Here is a 25,605-nt window from a genome sequence, read left to right on the forward strand (position 1 = left end):
CTAGGATTACCGGAATCGGAAATGATGTGTCCCAAGCCATCATTTTGATCAGTGCTAGCATTAAGAGAAAGCCTTTGCAGGAATTGAAAATAAGATATGAATATGTTTCACTGCTCTATGGACACTGTCATGGCAAAGTACTTTGAAAGATGAAGAAATAAGAGACAAAGATGTGCAACATCCATGAATTCATCATTTCTCTTAACCTGGCCATGTTACTAGTATTTCCTATACATGAACCATAGAGCTATTGCATGAACCTTGATTGCGCTCATCATCATGTATGCTTTATTTTTTTACTCAAAATAGGGATTACTTTTGCAATCAGTTATTAAAAAAACTCACACATATTCAGTTTCTTTTCTTCAGAGAATCTGTTTATAATACTTTTGTGAATATAGAATGAAATGTAAAGAAATATAGTGTAATAGACTGTCTATTAATTACTCAAGAGTTTAGACCCCACACACGCAGCGCTATAAAAGACATGATAAGAATAATAATTATAATATCAGCAGATAAGTTAGGCATACTTCGCTTTATTTAATACAAATGTTTCTAAGTGCCGCTTGTGATACATAAACTTTCATGATCCAACCTGTAAGCCAATATAGGCTTGTTACCTTGCCATTTGCAGATATTACACTTTCGCAGTCAACAGCATAACATGAGTCCTTGGAAGTCGCCCGCATTAATCCAACATATTGGGTTGTCTGCATGCATGTGCGTGTATGTACCGAGCAATTTTGGAAAAGATGGCTCAACTGAGATCAATCAATGGGGAAAATGTAGATTGGAATCTGGAAGCCCCATTAACACAAAGATTCGCAATCAATTGCTTTGTGGTAATGGCCAATCACGATCATTGTTGCTTGCACATTTTGTTGATAACACTGACTAGGAACCAATCAGTTGGGTGTTTCATAAAAATGTCTGTAAGTTACAAATGATATTACATACAATTGGTGACTCTTTTTTGTTCTTAATGACATAGGCCTATTTTACTGACTTGGCTCCTAGGAACGTGTTCCAGTCATATGTAATTTAATTAACAGCTTTATGAAACACCCACCAGGGGCCTATCTTACAAAGAGTTGGGATTAATCTGATCATGGACCTATAAGAAATAGACGATTAACGCGAGCATTCTTTTGATGCAATCATAGTCGCCGTCTCCTGACTATGTGCATATTAATGATACCATACAGGTGCTTTGACAATGGCGACTACCAAGGCGAATCTGATCTTCACAAAGGAATGTTTTGCTCTTTTTGCCGTTTGTTGGCTGATGTCTTGTAGCAGATTATACCTTTCAATTAAGATGTTTCAGATTTGGAACAGCAAATTGAGAAGCAGACGATTTTTGTGATATCAAATTTATTATTATCGATTTGCACGCTTCTGCACACTCATAGTGACTTTTCTAACAACGAGAGGGGGACGACCCCTACAAGAAACCCACCATGTTTCTTTGGAATATTATGAGGAAATCTTTAAAATGTGATTATAAATTACAATCAATCAATTTCATTTCAGCCTCTATCTTGAAATATTCATACATTTTTCCAAATAAAAACCATGGAACTAAGATAACCATTTGTAAACCAGAACTGCACATTAATTTCCGAGAATTCAGGCAATTTATTACCTTCTGCGCATACAATTTGTCTAATGTTAAATGTCTAATCACCGAAAGCTTCTGTAACTCATGGTTTAATTGACGGCGACCATGATGGTATCACAGGAGATAAATATGAAGAGAATGTTATTCACATGACAATGACAGTCAGATGTTAGTGAATTCATTAACTAACCGATGAATGTCCAGCTTTCATAGGTCCATGATCTGATCAATCGCGACTATGGAAGGCCAGCAACATCATCATCTGAAATACATGTTTGTTCAAAATACTTTCTAGAAATGACTTATATTTATACATTCACAGTTTTCTTGAAAAATCAGTATGCTTCTCTTTGTTTTCAAAGGACATTGATCAAATTTCAAAAAAAAAATATATGACATGAATGGATTTCCATATACTTGAGATTGATTGGATCAATCGTAACTCTTTGTAAGATGGGGCCCAGGAGTGTTATTTCATATTGCAATCCATTGTGGATCGTTAATTCACACATAAACTCTGCTGTGAGATGCAGCAATTCATTTGAACACTGCAATATTTTGTTTATGTAGGCCTACATGAATTTTGTGTACTGATGTCTGATGAGCTCAATGATGATATATATTTAGACCTGCTATATCTCTTTATACATTATACATCTCTCACTGGACCTTGATGGAAATGGCATTGGGCAAATATTGACTATGTTCTTCGTCCTTCCTCGCTTAGTGTGCATTATGCATGTATCAGGGTTCACATGGGCATACTAAATGAATGAGTCAGACTCGCAGTCTCAGAGCTCATTCACACTGGAGTTTTCATTTGAAATGATGCTAGCCTTAAGTCTTTACATTGATATACAGTAGCACTAGCTCATTAACACCAAGAGTTATCATTTGAAAAGATTAAACCTTGCAATGCTACATTTTTACTGTATAACAGCTCATTCACACAAGGAGTTTTCATTTAAAATGATGCTTAAACTCCTTCCATCAATATTCAACATTTTATCTTTTGTCTGAAGAGGTCTGAGCTGGATTGGACCTCTTCTTGCTCAGATGTTTGGTAGGGATAGAGGAGACATGATGATGGAAGATAGTTGGGATGTCTCTGAGCAAAGACAAGGATATATTGAAGTAGAGATTACCGAGTGGAAGGATGATGCGGATATATACAGCTGATCCCTTTCTGTTTATGTGACTTGAGATATTTCTCAAGACCTTTGATGCTATATTTGCTTAAAATATGGAATGAAAATGTTAAAATGTTATTGATAACAAGCAGTGTGGGAGTTGGAGTTAAGGGCAGTGTAGAGCATACTACTTCAGTGTCTCAGAGAAATCAGATCTTTATATTAGTACTCTAGCTTATTTTAAACTTCATTTAAAAAAAAGAATGTTTGGAAGAGACTTCATCCATGAGCTGCTGTTGTAATTCTGAAGCCTGTCACATCAAAGAAACTGGCTCCAGACTGTAGTATGACTGCAGAATCAGTTTAATGGTACAGTCGCGCAAGCAACAATATCAGACTAGTCAATCTATTCCCATTGACATACCACTAGTGGGTTTGGAGTCGGTTTTGATGGTATGAATTTAGAATTATGGACCCCCCCCCCCTGGAAGAAAAGGATCCTTGAATCGGGGGGGGGGGGGCATTTGTGCAGCAAGTTTTATAGCTTTCCTTGATTTTGATTGGCCTAGAAGCACTGTTACTATGGAAACTGGTGGATAAAACGGGACTTGTGAATAAATAAAAACGTCCAGCATGTCCATTCATGGAAACGCTTTTTTTTTCAGGGCACTTGTTTATGCGGTCAGCCTTTGATTTTGTCGTTGGGTAACTTTTTCAAAAGTTGTACTCTAGTAAGAATGTAAATGATGTCACCTTCGTGAGGATGATTCATGTCGTGAAATAATGACTAGATGTCTACCTAACTGAGTCATATGGTAAGAATAAGACTAAATGAATTACAGAGACATTGATACCCTCGCCAAGTGAATGACTGGGTAGGTTGCAGTGATACCCAAGGCAGAAGATACTGTCTGGGAGGAGCATGGTGTGATGATGAAACGCTATGCCTGCACGGAAGAAGTTTAGCGGAAGTCTTGGATAGACGGAGGGATGGATTACTGCAAGGGAACATGTAGTGTTGTGATCGTGATGAGCAGGAGAATGTATTGGTAGTCCGTCATCAGATATCTTGCTTTAAGGTTAAGATCCTTATGCTTTTAGGTTGTTGCTCTTTAGAAAATAAAACTGAAGAAAACATTCATTGCATAGAAAATAATATTATAGGCCTACCTAATAAAGTTGTTTTATTATCTTCATACATGGGGAGAAAGACTGTCGCATTATTTCAGATTGAGACAAACACTGTGGCTAGATTAATGACTGTGGATTGATATGATCGTGAATGTCATCTTCTGAGTACTGAGTAATAATTTCAAGACAAGAAAAATTGTTGTCTTCTTGTACATCTATTGATAGTCTCTCTTTTCTTGATCTCTTTATGAATCTTGATCTTTTTTTCTTTGTGTATTATTATCAAGAATAATTAGTGATTCTATTGAAATGATTAAGCAATATAAAAGCAAGATGGAAACATTGTGAAAACTTCTATACATTGTTTTCTTTGAAATAAAATTAATTTTGATTATGCTTTTGAAATAAGCAATCCCTCTTTCGGTATTTAAAGTGGATAACTACTTGCTGTGTATGGCTATTGATGTTTGCCTGAAACTAGAGGAACCTGTAACACAAAGCTTAGAAATGATCACAAAATAAATTTTGACGGTAAATTGATAGACTACAATGTACAATCAAGCGTACAATCAATCGCTTAGCTTTGTGTTATGTGACCCAGTTGCATCTTCATGAAACATTACCTTCTGTGTTATTTAGCTTTGACAGGTGTTAATGTTATAAAGCGCTTGCTCACTAATGATATTAATCTGTTATTAATTATATCTTTTCTTTATTCTACTCCGTCATTCTCTCCCTTGAGTGCCTTCTACTCTTGTGTATAATAGACCCTTAACGTTATCACTACGTCTTCTCTTCTTCAAAATTCTCCTTGTATCTTCTATTTCATCTCCCCCCCCTCATTCTCTTTTGACCTCATTAAAAAAATAATAATTGTCTCTATGATCTAATTCCCTCTCCTAGTTCCTCTTGCTGCCTTCACTGTAACATTGGCCTTTCTGTTTCCCATTCGTCTCGCTTCTTTTCGTTTTGTTTTATTTGTCATCTTTGGAATTGTTGTGGGTCAGTGGATAAATAAGTCTCTGGATTTCGAAACACAAGATCTGGGTTTTAAATCTATTTGCATCATCTGTGTCCCTCGGCTAGGCATTTATTTTGCCACTCTCCACCCAGGTGTAGTAAATGGATGTAATAAAGAGCTCATTGAATTATTGAGTGCCTGTTCACAGTAGCCATGTTGGGATAGTAATATGCAGCACTGAGCAACATTGTATTTAACACTATATAAAATGTCTCATAGTATTACTGTATTTCTTAATCTCTACTTCTGTAGGCTCGTGTGAGCAAGGAGCAAGACCATTTCCTGATCAACCCCTTCGGCCTCCTTTACCATGAGGTCACTGCATCATCCCTCATCAAGATCGACTCCGTGGGCAACATCATCGACCATGGCACGACGACCTATGGCCCCAACCTGGCCGGCTTCACACTTCACTCTGCTATCCACAATGCCAGACCAGACGTCAAATGCATCCTTCATGCCCATACACCAGTTGTTGCTGCTGTAAGTATAGTAGCCGTCATCTCCAAGTCACACAAAGAAGTCGAGACGTGACATTTTCGATCAAAAATACCTACCCTCTCCACTTATTAAAGGAGAGTGTATGAGAGAATACATACCTTTTACATTGCTTTGTTTAATTTTCCCCTTGTGAAGAGGCTTGTGGATCAGATACAGTAGTCCACTTTGCACAATTCAGTACATCCTTCAACCTCAACCCAACTATCTTACTCTGATTAATACGTCAAAGTAACCATGTTCTTCCATGTCTCATCCTTAGGTATCTGCCATGGAGTGTGGCCTCCTGCCGATCTGCCAGGAAGCACTCATCCTTGGTGAGGTTTCGTACTATGACTACAAGGGCATCGTCATTGATGATGAACAGAAGGACAGCATCATCAGGGCGCTAGGTCCCAAGAAGAGGGTGTTGTTCTTACGTAATCATGGTGTTGTATGCTGCGGACAGACCATTGAGGAGGCGTACTATCTTACAGTCAATGTCATGGCAGCATGTAATACACAGGTTAGTACAAAGCGTCATTGGTTATTTGTTCTTTCTTTAAGAAGATTTCCCTCTATTCTAAGGTCTGTTATTAAGTATCCTGCTCAAATTCATCCAATACCTGGGGTGTGTTTCGTGAAAAGTTTTATTCAGTGTTTTTCACTGTCTTCTTTGCCCTCAGCCAATCAGATGCAATAATTTACAGTAGCTTATAACAATAGATGGTGAAAATTACTGACTATTCATTTCATGAAGTGCTCCCCAGATTATTGAATTGAGCATTTGATCACCACCATTCGTGACAATGTGAGGTTCAGTGTTTCAGTTTTTGTAATGAATTAGGTATAGAACGTTCCCAAAAGAAGACATGTTGGAGGACAATCAATTAAAACTTGTGCATCAATCTTGTTTTTATTGTTATTGTCAAAGCCTCCACTAGGACATCATCTGAGAATTCTCTACACACAAGTAAAAGTAATACACCTCTTTATCTTTTGATATCAATTGGACTGAGGTAAACAAAAAAATGTTTCAGAGATTGATTGCAAAAATAATGGCTCCAACATCTTGACTTCTAAATGTATTTTTAGCTTTCGAAAATGATATGAACAGTTTGAGGGAACATTTTTTATAGGAATTGATAAAGCTCATGTGAACTTTTCTTCACTTTTTCCCCTCAGGTTCAAGCGATGTCTGCAGGTATAGACCAACTGATCAAGGTGTCCGCAGAGATTGCAGAGAAGACCAGAGAGGTCGCTTCCCAGGGAGGTGGAGGTGTACAAGGCGATGATCAGATCAAGAAGTGGCGCTGGGGAGAGCTGGAGTTTGAAGCCATGATGAGGCAATTGGATAACATGGTAGGATGAAGGCATATATTTAGGCGCAATGGGCCCTGCAACATAAGTCTTAGCGATTGATCGTGTCATTAATATGCTCGATTGATAGTATGCAATGAGCAATAGAAGCAGTTGTCAAAATCAGCCCTATGACCAAAGCTAAGCTCTGTTACAGGACCCTTGACAGATATTTAACTAAATCAACGTGACTGTCCGACTGTCCAAGTTCAAAGCCTGGAATACCTCATGGAAACTGACAGAAGTCAGGGCTGGGAGGGGTGTCTCGATGAACGCAGTCATGTGGTTTCTAATGTGAGCCAAACAGCATCAAGTAGAGTCATAGAGATGTCTCTTGCCTCCAGAAGGTTTTTTGTGACATCTTTAACACTTTTTAGGGACTGGAAAAAGACTGTGAAAAATGAAACATGCTTAAATTTTCTGCTACTCATTGAAGACTGTAATTTGCAGGAACTGTCACTGCAATTAGCAAAATTTGAAGTCATATGTTATTCCTGAACTAGTTTCAAGTCTGACGACGTTCCCATTCTTACACTAAGCTCAATCAACTCGAGGCATAATCTTGTGACACAATCATTGTTATACAGTTTTGTTTAAATTCCCTAACCATGTACCTTCCTTTCTTTCCCTAGGGTCACAGAACCGGTTACATCTACCATGCCCCTCTGGTGCGGTCCGACCCCAAACCACGCAGCGATGTCGCCTACCCAGCCGTCTCCACCGGCGTCACGTATATCTACGATGACGACGTGGAAGGCAGCAAGTACGAGTCACCCTTGAAGATGCTGAACAGGAAAAAGGCAAATGAGAAGACCAAATGGATGAATACACCCAACGTTTACTCTAAGGTAGAAGTACCTGTTGAACAGAACGGAGAGGAGAGCCCAAAGACCAAGACAAAAGTGAGTTGACATCTCACCTGGATGGTAGATGTTAGTGGTTCATACCGAGTGAAGTTTTTGAGAAAACCAGTTTTGCCTCAACCAAGAGTGAAAATAAATGTTGATAGCATTAGGAAATTTGTTTACATCCCCATTTAGAGAATATTAATGCTGTGGTTTCTGTCTCAATAGTATGTATTATTGGGTGCACTATCATCATTACTCCAGCTTGAGCTGCCAATAATAAAAACCATGATTGCTTTATAGATAATATTCTTTATCAAGTGCTATGAAGATGTTTTGATTCACGCTTCTTTGATTCTCTTGTGTATTTCCCAGTGGGTGAGTGAACAAGACAAGACATCAGGACAACCTACAAAGATCCAAGATCCACAGCAGTTTGCTAAACAGAGTGATAACCCTAGGGAATTCAAGACAAAGGCAAAGAAGGTAAATATTAGGCAAACATGGTCATGACTATGTCTATGCTTTACCCAGCCAATCTGGGCCCGCAACACAAAGCTTAGAAATCATTGTAGAACATTTTCCATAATTGGTTGCATTGAATACAATGTACAATTAATTGTGAAAGTCAAGCGTGCAACTAATCGCTAACCTTTGTGTTACGGGACCCTGATAGTGAGAATGGGATCTCAGATTGATAATTAAGAATTCAAGCTCCAATCTACTGATTAATGCCTTGCATAAGGATTTCTTATTTGGAATCAACACTATGCTATCTAACCAATGTCTGTAATATCATCACGTTGGTGCTCCATAGTGGCTGGTTAGTTGATGCAATTACTTTTGCAGTGCGCAACTTCTACTCTGTTGGAAGTTTGCTGCTCCCAGCTGCTGTGTTCAGTTACAACACTGGGAAATTTGTAGACAATTTTGTGTGCATCCTGCTGAGTACCCAATATATACCAAGGACAAGGGTAGCAACAAAGTTGCTTTATAGCTGAAGGACAAAAGTGCAAGGATCTTCATGTGTTGACTTGAACAGGTGCTTTTAAGTGTGGAAGTCAACCAGACACTGTACTATACCATTGCAATTCTCTGCACCTCAAGAAGAGATTATTTGCCCCGTTTCATGAAAGTTGTAATCAATGACAAGTTAAAACCTGATATAAGCTACTGAAATCTTGCATTTTCATTGGCCAAGGAACAATCTTTGAAACTCAGTCATCAATGCAGTTTTGCTTGAAGTTTTCAAAATACTGGTGGAAAGCCACCTTGAAAGCAACCCTTACTCTCCATAACATGTGCGAAATTTACTTTCTTCTTTGTGAGAAGCTGTAAACCCCCTAAAAGTTTTTGTAAGAAGGAAAATCAGAAGAAGAGCAGTTGTTTGTCATAGCTTCAGTCATATCCTATTGACAATTTGCTCTCTTCGAACTACGGTAAAAAATCCATACTTGTTTCTCTCTGTCTCAGGTGACAGCTGAACACTTCAAAGACAACAAGAACCCAGGTCCCACATCACAGGTCCTAGCTGGCATTGATGACGGCCGTAAAGTACAGGTAAATAGACATCCTACTACATAGCATCTAACAAAGGAACATTCATATCCACCCAGGGGTGTAGCAATGGTTTACTTCTTAATAGAAATATCATCCTGATAAAGAACTACATTTGTAATACAACAGTTCCTCAATTGAGCAATTCACTTAGGCCGTTCCATAAAAAATGTGGAATCCCACAGAGGCACAGACCCATCTTATAAAGAGTTGCAATGAGCCGATCAGTGTCAGCTATGGAAAACAAGTTTCACCACCATCGAGTGCATTGTTTGACCAATTGATATGCTCCTTATTGGTAACAAAAAGACAATGCATTCCTCTTTGACAAAGAATTATGACATCAATGGCTTACCATAGGTGAGATTGATCATACCAATTTTGACTCTTTGTAAGATCGGGCCCTTGAGGTATACTATTATTGAGAACAAAGGATTTTTTTTTATAAAATTAATATGGTGAGTATTTTAATGTACTAATGTGCAAAAAAGTTAATACCCAGAGAATGTAAATTTCACTCAAATTTCAGGAATTATTAGTGTGCACTGCATGATTTTGAAGTTAATTTATATAAATTAATACAGTGAATACATTTACCATAATTTTTTTTACAAGCATGTGATATTTTCATTCTATAAAAATGATTTAAAATATTTGCTATTGACAACAATAATGATTTTGCAATACATTTCCCACTTGATTTGTGAATGATTAAAGTATTAATTTTGTTTATTCACTATCATCTTATTTTTATTTTCTTGATTTAAGAGTGCTTGTGGTTCTAATGTAATACAATGTGAAGAATGCAACTAACTGGCAGTATCCAACAAAGAGAAAAAACTGAATTATGAGGATACCTTATTTATCACAAATGAAAACCCAAACCATTAACCCTATAAAACATTTTCTATATATTTTTTTCTTCAAATTATTGATTGTAGCCATGATAAAAAAATGAATATCAACACTTCTTTCTTTGTTTAATAATGAATGAATAAAATATGGTGTTCCTTATTTTGATTAAAAAAAAATTATATATGAATTATAATACAATTTATGAAGGTCTGAACCTTGTGAAATATAACAAGCAATCAAAGATAGTTTGAACAACACCTGATTGATGTATTGTAAAAGAGGCAAAAATAGATAGACTTGTAGAGCTAGAAAGGATTCATCAAGCACTGATTGTTGTAGATGCACAAGAATGAGTGAACCAAATATGATCCTGCTGCACAGTAAATACAAGGAAACATGGAATATCACAATTAGTTATTTTGTTAGCCAAATACAAAGAATTTAAGGGGAAAATATTTTAATCCAAATATTTGGCTGAATCTTTCAGCCTTCTCCAGTGAATGCAGTTCAACTTTCACTTGAAATATGTTAAATATTTTCTTTTGAAAATGGAAATTGCTTAGATATATTAAAGTTGATTTGAGAAAAGTCTGAGATATACCCCCAAAAATTGTTGTTGTGTGTAAGGCACTTAAACAAATATATATCACTTTATCAAACTGTTAAAGATACAATAACATTTCATAAGAAGTTTGGCATTGGTTTTACTAAATAATGCATATCTATAATTTCAAATTGGCTAAAACTTGACATTCATGCCAATTAAACAAGGAACTTCCATAGACTATATGCTTCTAATACAAAAATCATACCTTAACAGATGCATTTTCCTCGATATAAAATAAACTACATGTACCTAAATGTAGTAGCATTCTGCTGCAGAATGTAACTCCATACCATTTTAACTCTCATCATCACTTATCTAATAATATGGTGGAATGAAATATAGACCTTTAGTTTTTTAATCAATTTGGTAAATTGGTAGTATTATATCGGAGCCAGTAGTGAAGTGAGTCTTGTTCTCACATTCATGCATGGCATCATAACTTGTTTGTTCTCCTCCTCCACTTCCTCCCTCCTCATTCATTCACTTCATCACTCTCCTATCCCTCCTTTGTCTATACATCGTCATGACAACGGTTTGACCATCATCACCGTCTATTAGATCGTGGCAAACGACGCCCAGTTGACTAATTCCCAAGAGAAGTTGCTCAACGAAAAACAGGTACATCACCTTCGACCAACTACTACTACCACCACAACCACCACTCCACCATCATCTTCATCATCATAGTTCTCATTTATTTGATGATGTTATTAGAATTTTGTATTAACCCCCATCTGCATTAATTGTGCTTGTTCCATCATATATTTACCCAATAACATTTTGTCATTTGTTCTTTGCATTCAGGTCATCCGTTTTTGTAATAACCTTTTTGCATTAACCTTTCATGTAGTGTTCGAGTGATCCACAATTTCATCACATTCATCGGATATGCACTAAACATATCAGTGGTATCAAACACCCAGTGGTTGATGTAATTCAATGATGAAAACCATTCTAGAATTGTTGAGGGTTTAGTTAGATTTCTGAATATTTTTTTTCAGGCAAAAGTGCAGTATCAACTGTTTGATTTATTTCATTAAAAACAAAACACCCTTATCCATCAATCAGAATTCAAATTAAACATTAATCTATGTCACACGTAACTTTATTTGAAACACCCCCAGATATGAGCAGAATTGAAAGCATGTTTAGATATTGGTTCTAAGGTAGATTCACACCAATTGTTTGGAGAAGAAGTAAATAGCTATGTGTCATAACGGGGGGATGTGCTCTGACTTATTGAAACATTTATGAAATCATAAAGAAATGAAGATATTTTACTTGTCAGGTGTAGATCATTGACAGCTTGGTGAAGGGCTCATTTATCATCAAATAACAATTGATTTTTTAAAAGTACCCGTTATATATAAAATACCAGAACAAAAAAATCAGAGGAAAGCATGCTTGCATTTCATTTTATTATCATCCCTCTTTTCCACTGTGCATTGAGTCTGTCTGAAATTAAAAAATTACAATTTGAATATCCAAGGTCATTAACAGAGTGGGGAAAGTGACCTTCATTCATTAAAGGGTTGGACATGTGTTTTCTGTAGTGATTTAATGAATGTTTTACAAGGTTGTTAGTTTGTACACATGTTTGTAGGTATGTGTGTGTGTCTTGTGTGTTTGGATCTTCCTTGGGCACACAGCTTTTTACCCAGAGTGCTTCTGCCATGACATCATCCATGTAGACGAATGCTAGTTTTAATGATTGTGTGTCTGTAAGCTGCAGTTTGATTTATTTATTTCAAATAAAATGTGTTTCCCCAACAAAATCTGGAATGATTGTTAGTTACTGCTGACAATAGAAGATGTGATTGGACCGTGGACGAGTAAAATGCATCTGATATTTCAAGAGGCTTGCACAGTATGATGATGACTCCCACAGTTGCGATGCTAATAGAATGTTATGTGCTATGTTTAGATAGATTCCTGCTTGTGGTGCATTGGAATGAAGTATTTGATGTATCTTCCTTTCTGTATCATCACCTCAAACACCCATTGGCTCTAGGATGACGTACCCCTTCACTCTTTGGGGCAATTCCATAAGATAAGCCTTTGTTACGTGCGACCTCTATTTTTCTCCCCTTTTCACTTCACCTCATGAACTGCCCAAGCTATGAAAATTTTTTAAGGGCATTACATACAAACTTTTTCATCTAAAACAGATACAGATCGTTTCAGGAAGGGGGTCTGATGTGCAAATTTCATGGCATTATCCTTTGTGTTTTCAGATGCTACTGTACGCATTTGCCCTGTCAGCACACACCAGTATATTTTGGTAATGTGCTGTGCCATTGCGAATGGAGTATACTTTCTGGATCGTGAAAACACAGTGATATGCATCAGTTTACCATATCTTTATAGAGTAACCAAACCAGATTTAACAAACACCTGTTTATAAAGAGAGACCATCATTTTGGTTCCCATGAGAGTTGGTTTTTTTGTATCGAAGAAGACGACTCAACTTACAGACAATCTTTTGGTCAACCAACGTTCATGTGCAGATCATGCGGATTTGCTGCGGATGTCATCAATGGTTTAAGAATGAACCATAGTAGATTGATAGGCCTAGAATGAATGATTTGTGCATTAATGCATGATGAACAAATGAATGAGCATGTGTTACAGATTTCACCTAGATCATCCCATTGTAAATTGCATGATATAGGTACTGCATCCCTACTGGCAGAAGAAAAAATCAAATACCCGTAACTGTCAGAAATACTTCCCTTATTACTGTGGGCAAAATCATTTCACTTGTTTTTTTAAGTCACTTCCAATTCATCATATATACATTTAAAAAAAATTTATTTAGAAAATAAGTTGTATTCTAACATCTTTTGATTGATACATCGTTTAATTTTTACATTGAAAATGTCCCCCTCCCCTCTCCATTTTGCAATGGGTTTACCTTATTTTGATTTTGCCTCATGATACCACATATTTCAAAATATTCAATTAATATCATATAAATTATCTAATTCATGCAATTTCACATTTTCATATTGTTTACTAGTTTTCTTAATATTATTGGTGGAAGGCTATTTGTCATTAATAATATCTTAGTCTTATAGTAAAAGCATTCCTCGTAAAAATTATAATTCCTCATATTGCTAATCAATTTTTATGTATTAACCCTTCATACTAAGCTTACGATTAATATATTAACCCATGCAATCAGTTCACTGATCATGCTTCAACTGTAATCATGATAATAAAAAGATATATTTAGAGGGAGCATGGAATGTGGATTGCAAGGTCAATGAAAATTGAATACATCGTCTAAAGATATTAGGAGTTATTAAATATGTGTTCACAAGATTGAATTTCATTATAACAAAAATTATATATATTTTATGGCTCTTGAAACCATATTATGAAAGCATTTTACTTCAATAATGAAACGGTATGCTTCAAAAATTGCAAGTATGATAATGAAGAAGTATAAGTCAATTAAAGATATATTAAATTCTAACCTTATCCCCATTTGCATTCAAACAGTAATTATATTTGATTGAAAGTATATGCTTGACTGCAGGCAATTTGTTGATACCATCTGCTGTATTTACACACTGCCAATACGAAAAAAAACTAATTATTGATTTCCAGATGTAATGATTTCTTGGAGAGTTTTGCACCAGTGCTGCCTAACATTCCTCTGCGTGTGTTTGACAACATCCAGCTTGTTTGCCTGTTTGCTTGTTGCATGCTATTACATTTCAATTCAACTATTTCCTAACGTGTTAATCGTTCATGAATTTTATCACTAACAAGTTTGACTTTCTAATGGGTGTATCAGAGGAGGTATCTCAGTCAGTAGGAATTCTATAAATTTCAAATGTCAAATTTATCTTAGTTTTTGAAATATCTTGGAATTAAAATTTCAAAGCTTCAAATGTAGGGGGGAGGGGCTACTGCCAGTTTTCTTTGGCATCTTCTTTGCTTACCGCTTTCCCAAATTTCCCAAATCATGTTAAGAGGATGTTTAATACTTTTTGGATAATAAGTGTTTCTTGACACAAATGATATGATTTGCTATTATTTATTAACCTGTAGGTTTTGATTTCTTAAATCACCAATTATTAAATATTGTTTGGCAAATCAGTCATGAAATACCTAAGCTGATCAGGATGAAGAGAGTAGTATTGATTTCTGTATAACAGCTTTGACATTTGACATTAAAGACACGGTCACATATACATTTGGGATTCATAGGACTGAACTTTTGCAGTGATGGATAGTCAGTCGGTCTTTTCCTTGGTTGGCATTCAAGGACTACATCAGTTAATCTTGCTTCTCTTTAAACCCTCCCCAGGGCCAGAATATACAGCCTGGTCAGTTCTCTGTGGGGTCAAAGGGCATCGTCCAGCGTGATCATCAGAACGATGCCTTGGTCTATACCGTCTACTCACCCAATCCATTCTGTAGCATGACAGAGAAAGATATCCTGGAGTACAAGAGAGAGATCGCTGAGAAAACAGGCCAAGGTAAGACTGAAATGAATAGACCAGGAGCCCGTAACACAAAACTTAACAATGATCTTAGAACATTTTTCTACGATTGTTTGCATTGGCTACAATGTACAATCAATCATAGAAATCAAGCATACGATTATTCGCTAACCTTTGTGTTACAGGACCCAGTTCGCAATTGCATTCTGCACATGACCAGTAAAAAGACATTGGAGATAAACCATCTTTCAAATTCACTGACATGAGCATTAGTGATTTGATGATTATTCATATATTGCTTTTGAAATATTATTTTTATCATATCCAGACCAGCAAAATGTTCATAAACCATCTTTCAAATTTACTGTTATGAGCAATAGTGATTTGATGATTATTCATATATTGCTTTTAAAATATTATTTGTATCATATCCAGACCAACAAAGTGTTTATACTCATTGGTATTTGGCAGTAGGTCAAATATTAGTGTGGGAAAGTGGACATTACAACAAACGATTTCTGAATTTGATCACCGACATACTTTTCTTTTCTAGTCACATGGATCCCGTTTCATAAAGACTTGTTATAATAACAAATTCAAAATTTATATAACAAATTTAATATCAGCCAATCAGATTGAAGGATTTCAGTAGCTTTTAACTTTTAATTTCAAATTTGTTATTATAACAAGTTTTATGATAAAGATCCCTGGTCTATGCCATGTTTTTCATTCTTAGAACTTGAATATAAAACGCATGATGCTATATCGGGAAAGCTTACACAACATCTTAAATTGAAAGTGTTAGTGCTCATACTAATGAAAAATGGGAAAGTACATTCAAGCAAAGTCTATCATGAGCAAACTGTATATTGGCATATCCTCTTTATTACCTTGGTATTTGTGATCAACTCATTGTCCTTAGAACATTAACATAACAATCAACTGTACAATTCTTGCATGCATGCGACACCAACTTTTATCATCCTGATAGGCTTGTGGGTCGACCAAGGTTATTTCTTAAGACATACAAGATAGCATAGGCTGTGAGTAAGAATTGAAAAAATTAAAGCAATATTTAACTGAACTGGAAGTGAGATCCTAGGTAAATTGCAGTGTTTAACTTTAAATGGGTTTTTAATCACTTAGAAAGAAAAACACTGTGATTAGTGCCAAGTTATAAATAATTATAAGTATTGATTTTATCTCCCAGGTCACAGATCCCCTTAAACATACCATTGAGTATTTGAGTTATCATGATTTTAGAGCAAATGAAATATTTACAATCATATTTGGGGTATGAAATACAGGAATGACTTTGTGAAAAATATCAAATATTACAGGAAATGTGAATTATTCATACTCAACATACAAAATCTTTGGAATTTAGAAGATTTCTGATTTGATCCCTTCAGAGACATATGAGAGGGTTTCTGTGATTTGGTTTCATAGTGTCAATTTATCTGACACTTACACTACTTCGCTGTTTTGTTTACAGATGTACAAGAGATTGAATTAATCTTCCAAGCTCCTGAAGAAGAGGATAATAAGCTTGTAGATGCTCAGGGTGACACCAAGACAGTCACAACTACCAAGATCTCTACAACAGTTACAGTAGCAGGAGGTAAGTAGCAAAAAGACATTCTTTTATACCAGTTAAATGTAATGGGGCCGTTATTAGCCCTTTTCTCTTGAAATACCCAGCAAATACATATTTCTTGGTTTTTAGCTCATCCGGCCCGAAGGGCCAGATGAGCTTATGCCGTGGCGTGGCGTCCGTCGTCTGTCGTCCATCCACAATTTTAAAATGTTTCTTCTTCACCATTTCAAGTCTGATTTCAATTTTGTTTGCTTTATATGATAGCAGTAGGTGGGGGATTCAAAACTTCTCCACAGAATTTTGAAACTCATTAATTATGCTAATTTATGTGTATTTTTAATAAAATGCTTCTTCTTTAATTGTTGACCGATTTTGATTTTTTTTTCTTCCATCTGGTAGAACTTCATGAGGTTCACCAAACTTCGACACAGAATTTTGAAATTTTCAGTAGAAAATTATTTATGCTAATTTATGCAAAATTTATTCATAAATCACAGAAGATGCCTCTTCTTCTTTATTTGTTGAACGATTTTGATTTTTTTTCTTCCATCTGGTAGAGCTGCATGAGGTTAACCAAACTTGTACACAAAATTTTGAAATTTTTGTCTAGAAAATTATTTATGCTAATTTATGCAAAATTTATTCATAAATCACAAATAAATGTTTTTTCTCCTTCATTTGTTAATCAATTTCAATTTTGTTTGCTTTATATGAGCTCTAGGTGGTGATACAAAATTTCAACACAGAATTTTGAAACTCATTAAATATGCTAATTTATTCATATATTTTCAAACTCACAAAAAATACTTATTTATTTTTTGATTGATTTTGATTATTTTTGTTCCATCTGAGAGCTACATGAGGTTCACCAAGGTTCTACACAGAGTTTAGAAATTTTGACTAGAAAATTATTTATGCTTAATTTATATGAAATTTATTCATAGATCACAGAAAATGCTTCTATGTCATTTCTTCATCAATTTCAATTCTATATCCTCAATTAATGTCACCACTATAATTCACTACAGTGTCAACTGGGCTGACATTAAAATTGTGTTAAATTTCGTTGCGAGATGCCGGATGAGCTCCACATCATTGATGTGCTAGTTGGATCCTGTTATATAACTCAAACCTATTCCTTGTTTGATCACTTTTGCCCGAATTCACAAAGGTGGTTTAGAAAACCATCAGTCGATCCCATTGTTTATGCAGATTTCCTGTATAGATTATGCTTGATTTGACATGTATATTAAAAAATTTAAAATGCTGATGCGAGCTTTTGTCAGAGTGCGCCAAATTGATGCCTGTTGCCATGGTTAAGTAAACTATTTTATTCATGAGTCTATTGTGTTGGATTAATGAGTCCACTCTTCAAAACGGTGGTCTCATGAATAAAATGGTAACAGGTCGTCAATCTGACAAAAACGCGCATCAGCATTGGACAGTTTTTAATATACGCGGTAAATTAGTTGCAATGTATACAGGAGATCTGCATACACCATGGGTTTGACCGATGGTTTTATTAAAAACCACCTTTGTGAATTTGGGCCGTTGTGTCAGGATGAAGCGTACAAATAAATTACCCACACAGGTTACTTTTGGAACAGTTCTATATATATATATATATATACATGTGGTGAAATCTGAGAATGTAGGTAGGGGACTGTTTCAAAGGTACGGCTTGCCATTCCTGAAACTATCGTACCCTTATGTAAAACAATGCTTGTAAAATGGGATTTTAAAACTTTTTCTTGTGTTAAATTTCACAGAGGGCGACACTGCCACGGTAGTCAAGACAAGAGTATCGGAGAAAACGACCATCAACGGTAGGGACGAGAATGAGGACGATGATAGGGAGCCCTCGCCTGGTATAGACAGCACAGGATCATCACCGACAAAGGACCCTATGTCGCCCTCCAAGAAATCAAAATCAAAGAAATTCCGTACTCCATCGTTCTTGAAAAAGAAAGAGAAGAAGGAGAAGAAAGGAGAATAGTGCCCTCTATCGTCGAGTCATGCAATGCAGATGAGATTGGTTATGTGTTGTTTGAAGGGAAAACAAATAATCATCAAATACAAAGATATCTGTCTGGGTAATTTGTGAGTAAAACCATGTGATGGCGTTGAACTTTGACATACCATGGAATATATGTAAATTGATGAGTCGGTGATGAAAAGAAATCAAGGCTTGTCATGTGTATGATATCTATATAGTGTATGCAACGACTCAAAATGACAACGGTCTCTTGTCTCTTGAGGTTTTCCTAAGAACGATGATCTACGCTGTGTACCTAATTTTAAAAAAAATAGTTGATAGAAATTCAATCCTTTGCATTTTCTTAGCCATTCTAGAGTTGATGAATATAAAATGAGGTTATAATGTAGGGAATACTCAATTATCTTTTTTTCTCAATGAAAAAGTACTGATCTTGTTGTCATGATTGTGTGATGATCAAGTTCTCATGTAGATAGGATGTAAAGCCTGGTTCTTGTTTGGAAATATTTCATGTTCTTATATCTGTAGAGGAAGAATTCTTATTGCCTTGACTCTTCTTTTCCTACATGTGAGACACCTCTTGAAAATTTTGTTTGTAATCCATGGAAAATATTTGAAATTGGCATTTATTTTCTGTTTATGCTGCATTGAATCAAAGCATCAGTGATGTAAAAAAAATGCATTGATTGTTTCAGATGGGAATGACTCTTAAAAACAATGTACGATCAGATGTTCTGAAATAAAAATTTCTTATTTTCCATGGATTTTCTCTTGCTTGAAATTGCCCGAAGGTACACAATATTTCATTAGGTGAGCACGTTTCAATGGTATAATAATCATGTTTATTGCCAAAAGTACTTGTAAGTAGTTTTTTTTTCTTGCTATATATACTGATTATAATGCTAAATGACTTATTCTTATGTAGTATATGAAATATGTGTATTGTGTATAAAAGTAAAATTAAAGAAAGCATGCGTGATAGAATTTTAGTGGTTTAGAGCTATTTGTAATCATCAATTTTCCATCAAAACACACATTGTTTCAAGAGGAAAGATCGTAGCATGCTAGATGAAACGTTGTGTAAATTACAGCACTGTGCACTGACAGTGAACTTATAATTGATTTTAAAAAAGCACTGTGTATAAAATTGTAGAATCAATGCCATTGCGAATTGTTATTTAAAGCGAAAATGAAGTCTTTTTGTAAGTAGTTTCATGAGAACGGCAGTGTCGTGGGGACAAGCGAGTTCATTGTGTAAAAAATTCTTCTTCTGTCGTTCTATTGATTTCTATGATTCAAGTAAAGAGTGTATTCATGTGTATTCATATTCAAACATGTGGGTGAACAGATATGTTCTTAACTGCGTGGTTAACTGAAAATTCATTTTTTTATATTTGCTGAAATGTTGAAGTGTAGTTATATGTAGTGTATAGAGAGAGTGGACAAAAATCTGTGATTTTCACAGTGAATGTTAAGTTAAAAAATTAGGTATGAAAAGAATCATTCCCTTTTCATTATGGGACTTACATGGTGTTTCAACATTTGATGTCTTAAATTTGTTAAAGTCATGATTGGGAAAAACCTTCAACTGGTTCAAGAGACCCTTGGAAGTTGGTTTGTAAATTGTAAAAACAAGACTTGAATATAAAGGCATGGGACTAGCATTTCCAAAACTGGATAGGTTTGTGTGTGGCGTGCAATAGGCCCAGTCAAAGAGCTTAGAAACGATTGTACAAAGTAAATCAAGTCGTAAGATTTCTTTTTTGGGGGTATAGGTTGCTGTGGGCATTGGTGATGGATACCGCATAAAATGACCCTTTTTTTTGTTGATCGTATCTGTACATGAGTTACTGTGCAACAGTTTTCTGTAAATATGAGCTGCGTCAAGAACAATAAGGAAAATAATCTTTTGAAAGTTTGTCAAACGCATGTTTTTGTCATCTCTGGGGTTTTTTCCTGTCTTTTCATTTACCCATTGGTCATTTTTTGTTATGTTGTCAATCTTCCTATTCCATACTCACATTAGAAGAGCAGATTGAATAGATCGAGCATGGGCAGTTCAGACAACTGTTGAGCAAGATATGGAAAGAGATCTGGGGACTGTTTCATGAAAGTTTTCAGCACTGACAATTTGTCATTATCAAACGGTTACCAGTCAAGATACTTTTGCTTCTCAGCCAATCAAAACCCAAGGAAAGCTATCAGATCCGACAACTTGTCAGAACACAACTTTGGATGAAACGCCTCCCAGATTTTCGACATGTATACAGTTACAGACAATTGAAATGACGTCATCTACTCTGTTTTGTAGATCTGGCGGCAATTGAAATTCAGGTAAAAGATTTCTTAAAAAAAGATTCTTGACATGAATTTCATCAACAACGAGCATTAGCTGTAAGCATTTCTAAATGATTATAGTGGATGTTAGGTTTATGAAACTAGACCTAGGTTGACACCTAAGTCATGTGATCGTGTGTAACTGATGAATACATGGTGATATGTCAGGCTGAGTTAGGGCAAGTGTGTAGGCTGCGATGCATGTGTGCCTTGGTAGTACTAGATGTACATCTGAATAAAGTTGCACTTAACCAACCTCACTTGATACTAAAATGTACATGGAGATGTATCTGCTAGTGAACTTGTTAAGTATTTTGGAACATTGCATATAAAAAATTGACTATCAGTATAGCACTGTGTGGTACTTTTTTTAATTTTCATGTGATCATACCTCAGCAATGCTATCATACAGACTCTAAGGCAACTGAATCTTGACTGTTTGTTTTGTGTCTGGTCTGGATTCTGGTGTTTGTGAGAGGTAATGATTAAGATTGTGGAAGTGCTTCTTCTTTCAAGTTCAGTTGGTTTAGTGCAACTTTTAAGAGCAAGCACAGTAAAAATAGAGGTATGGAATGAAGGTTAGAGTGAATGAGCGACGATCATGTGATCATCACATGGTCTACGTGCCTATATCACATGCACAGCATGTTGTCGTCATGTGGTGTCCATGCAAACCAGATACTAGGTACATGTACCAAAAAGAAGAAATAAAGTTGGTCCACTTTTCAATCTTATCTTGGACGGATGATTGAAACAGTTTTGGAGAATTTGAAGATTTAAAAAAAAAAGGAAAAAGAAAAGAAAATTATATTTTTTATTTCTCTGACTATAGATGTGAAAGACATGAAAAAAAGCCTTGTTTTATTGAAATGCTAATTTTGTTAAGGATCTAATTCTGACGATTTGTAGTGTTAGGCATAGACTAGAAAACAAAGATAGAAAGTAGCATGCATAAACTGCCAGCCATTTTAAGAGATGAAGAGATTGTAGAGGTGAAACGCTTATGATATTCTTGTATTTGATTCAATTAACAAAGAGAAATGGGCAAACTGGGAAATGACCGTGTGGTTCCTTTTTGTCTGTGACTGTGATTTGTATTTAAATAGGAAATCATATGCATTGTTGATGTTGCTAAGATAATTAAGTGTACTGTAATTATTACGTATTCAGTGGATTTGAATTTTAAACAATTACTATTCATATTTAAAGAAATACCGTGTTCTAAGAATCTACGTAAAGGATCGTATCAAATTTAAATGTACCTTATAGTACTTGTATATTTTTCTTTTCTCCTATGGTGCGATGACTATTGTATTCCTATTATCTTTTTTAATGATAAAGTAGTCCATCCTCTCCCGTCTGATTTAAAAGTAGAGGCTCTTTTCGTATTTGTATACACATTTAATATAGATTAGTATGCTTATACATGTTCCGAAATCTGTCTTTAGGCAATATGCAATCAAACTATACGTAGCTGCATTTATCTATGTAGAAGCACATTTGACTTTATCACACAATGAAACACAATGCATCATTGCACTTATTTTAGTTTCCTAATTTAGATAGATTTCAGTAGGTATGAAGAGGGGGGGGGTATGGGGGTGATAAATCTGCATTTTTTTATACATGTTTTAAAGTGATCATTTGGAGAGGACATGTTCAAGTCATTTCTCGAAATCAGCTTCAATTTTTTATAATCTTCAAAGCACTTTTTGTGGTCATGTCACGATTTTCTCTTTTACCTTGTATAAACATTGATTTGATAATTTTTCATTCATCGATGTAGTCATGGTAACAAATAAGATTAAGATATTGGACAGTCATGTATTCGTGTTGTCTTCATTGTTGGCAATTTGATAGGATACAAGATAGATATTAAAATGCTGTATATTTCAAATATCATTCTTTTGTTTCTTGGAATGAGGCCAATTTTTTTGTTAATTTTACTTTGCTTCCTCTATAGTGGAATTTTGTAAACTATTTTGTAGAATGTATTCATTTACGGCATTAAAATGCCCAATATGTTCATCACAAGGACAGTACTAGGTACAATGTCACTGTGTTTTATTTTTGTTTTTGTATCGTTGCGTCTTTTCATTGTTAAAGCCTTAGGAATCCATATTTCTCTTTGCTCAGCTTTTTTTTAATTTTAAATTCAACACCAATCATATTGTATTGCCTTAGTCTTGGACTAAGCCTGATTGGAAGAAATATTACCAAACGTCATAATTTTATTTATGCAAAGGAAAAGTAGACTAGTTCTCCACAGCAAGAAGACTTTTAGGTTAGCTGGTTATGGAATCTTATTTTTAGAGGATGAATAACAAATTTCTATCATCTGATAGATGTATTTTGTCTGATAAAACTTTTATTCACAAACCAAATGAAAGATGCACATGCAGTAAGTTGGAATGGTTATGAGGGATTTCATTGTATTACTTTTTAATTTAAGGTAGTTTAGCCTTTTAAATAGAAATGAACTCACCTTTTTTCTTCTGTATTCTGTAATATGTACATGTATGTTACTGTCTATCACAAGAGTGTACATGTTCAATCCATGTTTTGAAAACGTGAGACCTTGTACCAAAACATGTGTCTAATGGTATGAAGAAGCGGATATGTATATGTACATTATGACTGAAAGTTTCTTCAATTCAAAATCCAGATGTAAAAATGAACATTTTTAAGACAGGGCAGTGATTATTAGATTGTCTTGGTTTTTATTTTGACATTCTGCTTGGTTTTTTTTTGTATTCCCTGCTGCGTATCTGGTCCTACACAGTTATGAATGAGGTCAACCAGTCATTATCTTTGCGAGATTCCAAACCAATATCATGCCATTAGGGGTTACAGATACCTCCCATTGTATATTTTAAGATATATTCTGTTTCCGGTACAAAAATTCCTGAAACACACCATCAAAGGGAAATCACACCACTACACGAATAGTCATTAGTCTTTTTCTGTTACAAAACCATGGTTGACGTTTCAGCAAAGAGAGAAGAAAATAAATTGCGCCAGTGCTTGTCATTTAAAGGTATTGCATTCCAATATAATTACCAGTGGGGTTTTTTCTGACATTTAATAAGTACTAATCCAAATTTGATGCCTATGTTAAAGAATTAATTGCTCTATTGATCTTGATGGTTATGAAATATGTTTTTATTTGATTTAATTTTTCCTAGCCTCTACTTTTAGCGAGTGCTTGTCCTCTCTTTATACATTTCACACACACTATTTTTCCCTCTGGAATTTGCCATATAGTGAGTTATAAGTAGTAGTCTGTGAAAAAGGGGGGAATCCCCCCTGCTTATATAGTTGCAATATTGTGTCTTCGTGTGATGATGGAAAATAAAAAAAAATAATAAAAAACCAATTTCGTTCCTGAAATGTCTCATTGAATTTTTTCTTTACTTTGGTGTGATTATTAATACTTTGCATTTTATAGTTATACTTCCTCCCCCTCCCATTTTTAAAATTTTATTATTTTTATGTAGAACTTTGCAAATATAAATGAATTATATCAAACATATTACTAATTACAATTGTTCTTAGCCAAAGAATGGTGAATGATACCACTTTACAAGCATATATCAGTATATTGTACCATTACCTATGTGATTGTACCTTGCCAAAACAAGCTTCATGAAATTTAGAAGAAAAAAATATATTCTGGACAGAATATGATTTTGGTGGCTTAAAAGACTTATAAAGCAATCTTTAATAACAAGTGGAATGCCTCTGGCCGTCTCACCTGCATCACGCGATTCAATATAGCAGCAGTGCTGATTTTGAAAACTACTATAACTCGCACAAGATGTTCAGTGATACTTGGTTACTCTTATTTCCACGTTTTATGAACTAGACCAATACACTTATAGAGATATGATGGCAATTCAACAAATACCCCCAACGTGGCCAAAGTTCTTTGACCTTACATGACCTTTGACCTTGATCATGTGACCTGAAACTTGCACAGGATGTTCAGTGATACTTGATTACTATTATGTCCAAGTTTTATGAACTAGACCAACACACTTTCAAATTTATGGCTGTAATTCAACAAATACCCCAATTTGGCCAAAGTTCATTGACCCTAAATGACCTTTGACCTTGATCATGTGACCTGAAACTTGCACAGGATGTTCAGTAATACTTGATTACTATTATGTCCAAGTTTCATGAATCAGATCCATAAACTTTCAAAGTTATGATGGTAATTCAACAGATACCCCCAATTCGGCCAAAGTTCATTGACCCTAAATGACCTTTGACCTTGGTCATGTGATGTGAAACTCATGCAGGATGTTCAGTGATACTTGATTAACCTTATGTATAAGTTTCATGAACTAGGTCCATATATTTTCTAAGTTATGATGACATTTCAAAAACTTAACCTTAGGTTAAGATTTTGATGTTGATTCCCCCAACATGGTCTAAGTTCATTGACCCTAAATGACCTTTGACCTTGGTCATGTGACATGAAACTCAGGCAGGATGTTCAGTAATACTTGATTAACCTTATGGCCAAGTTTCATGAACTAGGTCCATATACTTTCTAAGTTATGCTGTCATTTCAAAAACTTAACCTCAGGTTAAGATTTGGTGTTGACGC

The 25,605-nt window shown here is 35.2% G+C and overlaps 1 protein-coding gene across 1 annotated transcript; it reads left to right on the forward strand.

Annotated features, from left to right (window-relative positions):
- Positions 1-4,338: 4,338 nt before the first annotated feature.
- On the forward strand, positions 4,339-24,366 carry LOC129272394 (gamma-adducin-like). The gene is made up of 11 exons (XM_054909549.2): positions 4,339-4,374; positions 5,159-5,389; positions 5,667-5,909; positions 6,569-6,745; positions 7,375-7,644; positions 7,963-8,073; positions 9,061-9,147; positions 11,165-11,224; positions 14,925-15,096; positions 16,556-16,681; positions 18,427-24,366. Exons 1-11 carry the CDS (start codon positions 4,339-4,341, stop codon positions 18,651-18,653), a joined length of 1,740 nt encoding a protein of 579 aa, XP_054765524.1. The 3' UTR covers positions 18,654-24,366.
- The last annotated feature ends 1,239 nt before the right edge of the window (positions 24,367-25,605 follow it).

The sequence above is a fragment of the Lytechinus pictus genome, chromosome 12, assembly GCF_037042905.1.
Source record: "Lytechinus pictus isolate F3 Inbred chromosome 12, Lp3.0, whole genome shotgun sequence".
Taxonomy (NCBI): Eukaryota; Metazoa; Echinodermata; class Echinoidea; order Temnopleuroida; family Toxopneustidae; genus Lytechinus; species Lytechinus pictus.

Coding starts and splice junctions, on each gene's coding strand:
- LOC129272394 (XM_054909549.2), top strand. CDS start 4,339: ATGGCTATTGATGTTTGCCTGAAACTAGAGGAACCT. Junction 5,910..6,568: donor TGGCAGCATGTAATACACAG/GTTAGTACAAAG, acceptor TTTTCCCCTCAG/GTTCAAGCGATGTCTGCAGG. Junction 9,148..11,164: donor ATGACGGCCGTAAAGTACAG/GTAAATAGACAT, acceptor ACCGTCTATTAG/ATCGTGGCAAACGACGCCCA.